A 7,477-nucleotide genomic window follows, 5' to 3' on the forward strand; every position below is an offset into this window, starting at 1 on the left:
ATCAGTGCCCTTTCACTCTTTTTTCCTCTGGTCCTTTGCATTTTCAATCCAAGCCAGATCTGTGCCCCTGGGATGGAGTCTTGTAAAAATCTATGCACAGAAAAGTCTCCTGCAGACACTGAAGGAGGCCAAGGGGGCTTTTCAGTGTCAGCAAAGGAGGGTGCAGGCTGGGGGACATGCCTGGGCTGGGGGCAGCACACAGGTGGGCAGGGAAGGAGTGAGGATCAAGGAGGTCAGACGGGGACACAATACCCCTGGGTACGAGGTGCTGCGTGGCTGAGGTACACAGGGGGCTGCGGGGATTTCAGCAGCATATTTTGGAGGAGAGGGGTAGTTTGAGGGCACATTGCAAAGGCAGGCAGGGGTAGGGCTTGGTTGCTTGCTCTCCTCCTCCCTGGTGAAGATCCGCCCCAGGCCAAGCGCAGCGATTGTGAGCCCCAAGGGAGACAACGCAGCTTGACAGACTGTATCTCCCTCTGCCACGGGGCCTGGGGCGCTGCGATTTCACACTCTGGCGGCCCTGTCACTGCTACGCCATGCAAGAGCTGGGCTCTCGCTCCCACTCTGCCATGTCCTCAGCAGGAAAAGCTGCCATTGCCCCCGCCTGCCTCTCCTTTGAGTGCTTCGACACCCTGACCAAGTCATGCATCAAGTGCTCCGACCTGTTCCAGGACAACACAAGTAAGAGGACAAGGGCAGCTGCACTCTGAGCTCCCCAGGGCTGGGTGGTGGTGGGCCAAGGAGGCTGGGGGCACCCCAGGGGTGGGCAGGTGGAAGGCACCTTCTCCTGAGGATGGCTATGGAGGTGGCAATGGAGGGTGGAGCACCACCTTCACCTAAAGCAGAGGGGAAGGGGGCAGCCAGTTCCAGTGAGAGGAACACGGTGTAGGGAGGAGTTGGATGATCCACCTTAGGGATCTCATCAAGCAGGGGGATGTTTTGTTACCAGTGGCAGGTGGGTCACAGTTAAATGCCACACTTCTTCCCTGTGACCGCAGCCCCCAGCCTGCCAGCCAGGTAAAAAATGCTGCTGCCCTCCCTCCTCCTTCAGCTTTCCCCCTCCTGACACTACCGGCATCTCACCCCACAGCAGAGCCTACCCTGGCCCCCACCCTGACCAGCACCTTCCTGATCTTCGGGGTCCCGGTGGTGGTGGGGTTGATCCTGGTTCTGGCTGCCGTCTGTGTCTTCCTGGCCTGCAAGGAGGGAAAGCGGAGGAGGAAGAGGAAGGCAGCAGATGAAGAGGACAAAGGTAGGAGACCTCTTCCTCTCTGTCTCACAACACCTTGAGGACCCTGGGGTAGATGGGATCACTTACTGCTGGCTCCACTGAGGCACAGCCCAGGCTAGCTCCTCCACCTCAACATCAGCTCCACAGGCATCCCATGGCATTTTGGGGCATCTGAATCACTGCCTGAGTGACAGTGTCCTGCATTCCCTGGGAGCCTATGCTTGTACCTGACTGCCAGCGCAACCCTGCTGAGCCATCCCTCCCTTTGCCGGCTCTCCCTGTGCCTTTGTTTGCTTAAATCATGTCCTAGCACCATGCCCTCTCCACAGGGTTCACGTGCAGAGCACTGGTAAGTAGGAGCTTTGTGATCTGACTGGTGAGAGCCCTCTCCCCCACTAGCCAGAGGAACATGGATGGAGTGGGAGTAGTGGGGACAGTGGTGGACACCTGGGGATGGCTCCAGAGGCAGCCTCTCCCTGTGGCGCTGCAGTGGAGGTCCTATGTGGACCGCCCAGCTTGCTTCTTGTTCTTGAGATGCCCAGCATCCTCCAACATGCATCCCAAAGACCCCAGTGGGATGTCAGGGCCAGCCCCATTAACAGTACACTGCAGCACTGCACCTATCTGGTTATCTGGTGCATCAAAATTAGGGCTGGCGTTCAAGAAATGGGGCTGGGCCTTTCCTAGCAGGGTACTTCCAGGAGAGTAAGGCCACAGTGCTCCACCATGGCCCATTTTGTTGGGGTGGCTCTTTCCTCCCTTGGGGGTCCCTGCACTTCTCCAAAGTGGTCTTGCCTGGCTTCACCCCTCCCCCTTCCCAGGTAGGGGGTATGGCTGCCCAGGACCCCCAAGAGGGGCTGCCACACAGGGATGCTGGCATTCACCACTGCCCCACGACCTGGATGGGTGTCCACAGTGGGGCAGCTGGTCCTTGTGCCCAGGCTTGCCTGAACACTTCTGGCACTGCCGGATGGTGACTCAGACTGGGGGGACATTACCCGGGGCCTTTCTGCTCTGTGACAGCCCGTGACGCACATGCCTAGGAAAAATACCAAAAGCGAAAGAGAAGGGAGAAATCCAGCAGTGAGAGAGATCTGGCCATTATGGAGAGTGTTGGAGGCACTACTCAGTCTCCTGTTGCGTACCCAGGTCCACAGCCCCCGTGTCCCCCAAGGCTGCACCACAGCAAGCCCTGTGCTGCGGCACTGGATGTGTGGGAAGTGGCAGGAGGCTTGGGGCTGGAGGCACACGCCTGCATTCAAAGTGTGTAAACAAGTCTATTTTTAAGTGGGAGGCAGTCGGGGAGGGCAAGCTGCCACGGGCTGGGCTCTTCTGCTGCCAGCAGGGTTGAGCGAGAGGACTCGAAGTGGAAGTGCAAGTTTCGGCCCTTCCCTCTTGCCTTTTAGGGGGAGAAAAGCCCATTGGTTGTAAGCAGGAGAAATTCTGCAGCAGGAGAGATGTGGGAACCTTGCAGACTCCTCTTGTTCCAGATCCATCTTCTCCCCTAGGGACAGGACCATCTCCCTGGGACCTGCCTGACCCCACTCCATGGGCCCAGTAACCCTCTTTTCTTGTCCCTTCCCAGAAAACGTAGACACTGCCAGCCCCCTGCCCGGCCAGGACTCTGCCATGCCAGAGGGAGATGGAGCCCTGAGCCCAGCCCCATGCCTGCATCTTGCTGGGAGCCTGAAGATGCCAGGGCCACCCAGGAAAGCCAGGGCAAAGCAGAGGCCGTGCTGCCAGGGCGATGCTGATGGTGACATTGTTCTGCTCTCCGCTGTGTACCCCCGGCCTGAGGAATGCAACCACAGCTTCCCGCTGCCTGCCACTGAGCTGGGGGCCACAGCGCTGGTCACCACCAAAACCACCCAGAACTGTGCCAGAGAGGAGACAGTCTGAGGGCAGGGGGAATGCAGCTGGAGTGCTCTGGCCAATCCCTGTGGACACTGACAGCCTGTTCCTCGGATGAGTGAAACCTTCCACGGGTATGAGCTCTGTGAGGACCAAGATCAGCCTTTTAAGATAACTGTCCTTTTTGTGCTGAGTCCCAAGTTACACCTGTAAATGCTGGAGGAAGCCAAAGTGGATCATGCTGACTTACAATGAACTGTTGACAGCTGCCATGGCTGGACCACTGGGAGGTGGCAGAGACACATCCTGTGACGATGGAATGTGTCAGGGACCGCTGTGCCATTTGCAAGGCAGCCATTGTGCCTAGACAGGTCTCCTGCTGGATGGGTAATTGCTGGGAACATGGGCTGGAACACCAGAAACTGCCAGGGAAATGGAAGCAGGGAGTTACTTTAGGACCAAATCCCACGCAGCAGTAGCTCGGTTTTTGCTACTGACCTCAATAAAAGGAGACTTGAGGCCATATGAAGTAAGGCACACTCAGCATCTACTCCATTTACAGTCCTACCACCCTCTCTTCTACACTCTGTGATACCCAGGTCTTCCCACCCTCTGGGCTCTCTCACAGTGGCAGGCATCCACCGGCATTCCTGGGAACTCCCTCCACAGCCAGGTACCCTGGGGACAGGAAAAAAGTTCATCTTCCCAAGAAGTGAAGAGGGGGGAAAAAAATCTGTCCTTGCTCTGACTTATAGTCCCTGAAGTAAGGGAGCACCAGGGGCAGGCAGTGGAGACAGCTAGTCCAGAGGAGCTCCCTGAACGTGTCATTACAGCCCCAGACAACCGTCACTTCAGCTCACTGTCGCTGCAGAAATACCGTGTGTCACTTGGGATGGATGCTTCCACACTGCACAAAAGCAGTCAGGGAGTGATGTGAGCGTAGGCAGGATGACTTAATTTATGACAGTGTCCTCAAGGCTTTGCCTGTGTGCCAGAGCTGGCCGGCGCTGCTGATCCCAGGCATTTCCCCGTAGGTGGGTTTCTTCACCCGCCTGTAAGTGGCTTTACTGCACAGGAAGGGCTCTGTTTGGGAAATGAACTCGCTAGTGTGGGATTGCTGATTCTGAGTAATTACAGCAGCTGATGCCCCCTGGCTGAACAGAGACTCTGGGTTGAGAAGCCCCTGGAGAAGGTGATTAGTCACTTAGAAGTGCTTTGAGGGGTTATTTACATGAAGCACCGTCTCTGGGTCTGCTCTTCCTCGTCCAGGAGGTTTTGGACACTGAACAGAGCTGGACAAGCAAGGTGTGGGGGCACTGACACCAGGCACTAATGGGCCACCAAGTGCCATATTCCCAGTAGGGTCAGTTGTAGGCACTGTGTGGAGGGGATATCCCTCTGATGATGGGAAGGTGACTCCCTGCCCAAGCTTGAGTTCTCTCTGGGGCTGCAGAATAGATGCTACTGTTGAAGGGTGACCACCTCTCTTCTCCCCTTTCTGCACTGGCATCTGTCCCATAAGGGCAACCACAGGCACTGGCACAGGTGTCAAGGCCAAAATTACTCACCACAGTTCCTCTCCCAGATCTTAAAAGACTGGCAGAGGTGAATCCTCATCTGACTGAAGCTCCACATGATCCAGAATGGGATGGATCCCCTCAGCCTTGGAGCTGAGGATGGTGGAAGAGGTGGTCCACGTGCCCAGTGACTCTCTCCTGGGGCTCCAGACACCTGTGGCAGAAACTGGAGACTCAAAGGCTGGTGTCCCAGCTACCCACAACATCCATGCTGCCCTTTGCAGAGGGGGTATTGCCACGGCAGGAATCAGACATCTCATCCTCATGCTCCTCACCCAACCCTGTGAAGTTACTTCAAACAGCCTTTGTGTATCTGGAGTAGGGAAAAGAGCCAAAGCCAGGTCAGGAGATGTTTTGTCACTAGAGGACTGCTTCTGGGAGACAGAGCAACCTGTTTCAGGGGGGATGGGGGTGATACAAAAACGGAGCAGAACTGTCAGGAGCCACCTCCACTTCCCTCCCAGTGACAGCAGCAGCCCAGCCCTGTGGATGTACTGCCCAGCCCAGATGATCTGGAAATTTGAAAAAGAAACACCCATACAAATCCTATTGAAAAAACTCCTCTTTCTGCTCAGGTAAGGACTTCTGTTCTCATTTCTGCTGGAGCTTAAGCCCTATGGACACCTCCCTATGTGGGATGCCACTGGCATTTGCAGCATGCAGAGTGGCAATTGGATCCACACTGTATTCTTCAAGCAGTGAGTGTCCCTTGGGTCTCCTCTCTGTTATGGCATGTGAGGTGTCTTCCCTGCCTCGTGTGTGCCCGACTGCCAGCTGTGGTGGGGCAGGGGTCCCCTTCTGCCCAGTCTGCCCAGGAGGGATCTGTGACCTGCCCTGTGCGCTTCTCCATCCTTACGTACAGGGCAGAGGGTTGTCCATTTTGTCTGCATGGAAAGCCAAGGGAATAGAGATTAAAAATATGGCAGTAAAAATTAAAGAATAAAGTGAATCCATCATCAATGCATGCTCAAATGTCTAAATGGGGTGCCCATTTTCCTGGCTTTAGGGGTCTCCAGCATGATGGTCCTTGGGGTACTGCGGGGATTTGAGTTAAAGAGGCTCCCCTGGCAGGGGCTGTATCAACACATTCCCTATACATGGCCATCTGCATGGCCGGGGACCAGCCAAGCCTGCCCACCTGCATTTCCCCACAGCCATGACAGGAGCTGACCATTAGGACAAGGACTGGGGAAAGTCTTTTGTTTGGGGGGTGGGATGTTGCCTGTCTTTGACTTTCCATAGCAGTTTCTCACTTCCCTCTGTGAGGCAGGAGCTGTGCTTCCTCCTCAGCCTGGCACTCACCCCAGTGCCTGCACAACTGCCTTGAAAGGCTGGTGAGGTTGGGCTTCACCTGGCTGCATTCAGGGGCATGGGGTTTCAGAGGGAACCAGGGGAAAGTCTGAAGAAACCCCTGGGCAAGAGAAAGCAACTGAGGCTAAAACCCTCCTCACTGCAAAATCACCTCAGTATCTCCCTAGACACTTCAGCTCCACTGACCCTGTTTTGGAGGAGGTCATGAGCATATTTAAGCTCCTGCAAGTCTCACCAAAGATGCTGGTGGTAAAGGAAAGAAGCCTTGGTGTCCCTATGGACATGGGTTTGTTTTCCTCCATGGTCCTAGAGGTAGGAGCCAGCTGGCCAACAGAGCACAGCAGTGTGAGGAGAGGGAACACCTGGCCAAGGGTCTTCTGCAGCCACCAGTCATGTCTGCCAAACCCTTTTCAATCCCATAAGCTCCCCAGACTCCAAAGTGAGGCTTTCCTCCCTCACTTGCTCCTCTGCACTCCCATTACTGCTTCACCCACCAGTGTGCTCCCCTGATAGTTCACCCACAGGCCCAAATACTCCAGCCTAAAGCCCCCCCCCAGGCCCTTGCAGACCCAGCTTGTCACTCCATGGGCAGGACCTTGACAGCAGGCAGGGCAGGCAGGGCAAGTGGGCACCATATCATCCCATACGCGAAGTAATGCCCCGATGGCAAATGTCCAACAGGGTCCGTCTGTCTCTGGGTGCAGCCTCTGCTCCCCCCCCAGCTGCAAGGACAGGGCAGTGGGGCCAGCCCATGGTCTGCCTGCGGAACATGGAGCTCATCCCCTCCCTCGGGAACCTTTCCCATCGCTCATTCCCAGCGCCAGCCATGGCGCGGCCACACGTGGGTGTCCCTGCAATCCTCGGGGGGCACCGCGGTGGGAGGAGGAGAGGTCAGCGGTCCCGGGGCTCCTGCCACGAGGTGGCACTGACACCACACACCGCGGGGAGCGGCCGCAGGGCCGGGGCCCCAAGGCTGCCGGGGGACCAGGGAGAGCCAGGCAGGCTTGTGGCCAGCCCCACTGGGGCCGGACAGAAGGGTGACAGCGGGGTCTGACTCTGTCCGACCACACAGCCCATCACCATGGCCTCTGGGCTGCCCAGGAGAAATAGTTGCTGGTGACCGGCAGGACAGCCAGAGGCACAGAGAGCTGCTGCTCCATCCCTCAACAGCACAGAGCACCTGGACCATCGTCCTGCTCCCTGAGCAGCCCATTCCCAGTGATGTTAGACCTCTCTGAGCATTCTCCAGGACATGGACCTGCCACCCAGCACCTCCCTTCTCCATTCCCTCCCTGTCAGCCTCGGCCAAAAAGGAAAACACTGTGCTACCCACAAGCTCACCAGGTAAAAGGCCAGGGCTGGAGAGAAAGGGCTGGCCGGCTCCCTGTGTGATGCTGTCAGGGGACCACAGCCTTCCTGATGCTGCTCATCAGCATCCCTCCCTAATTGCTACCCAGTGCCTAATGACAGTAATTAGGAAGAACGAAGCTGCCTGGGGACTGGAAGC

The 7,477-nt window shown here is 56.7% G+C and overlaps 1 protein-coding gene across 1 annotated transcript; it reads left to right on the forward strand.

The window, feature by feature from the left end:
• Window positions 1-536: 536 nt before the first annotated feature.
• TNFRSF13C (TNF receptor superfamily member 13C) lies at window positions 537-3,130 on the forward strand (the record flags this gene model as incomplete). The annotated part of the gene is made up of 3 exons (XM_084205592.1): window positions 537-681; window positions 1,091-1,252; window positions 2,817-3,130. 3 exons carry the CDS (start codon window positions 537-539, stop codon window positions 3,128-3,130), a joined length of 621 nt encoding a protein of 206 aa, XP_084061718.1.
• Window positions 3,131-7,477: the final 4,347 nt, after the last annotated feature.

Source organism: Fringilla coelebs (genome assembly GCF_963513975.1).
Source record: "Fringilla coelebs genome assembly, chromosome: 5".
In the NCBI taxonomy this organism is placed as follows: domain Eukaryota; kingdom Metazoa; phylum Chordata; class Aves; order Passeriformes; family Fringillidae; genus Fringilla; species Fringilla coelebs.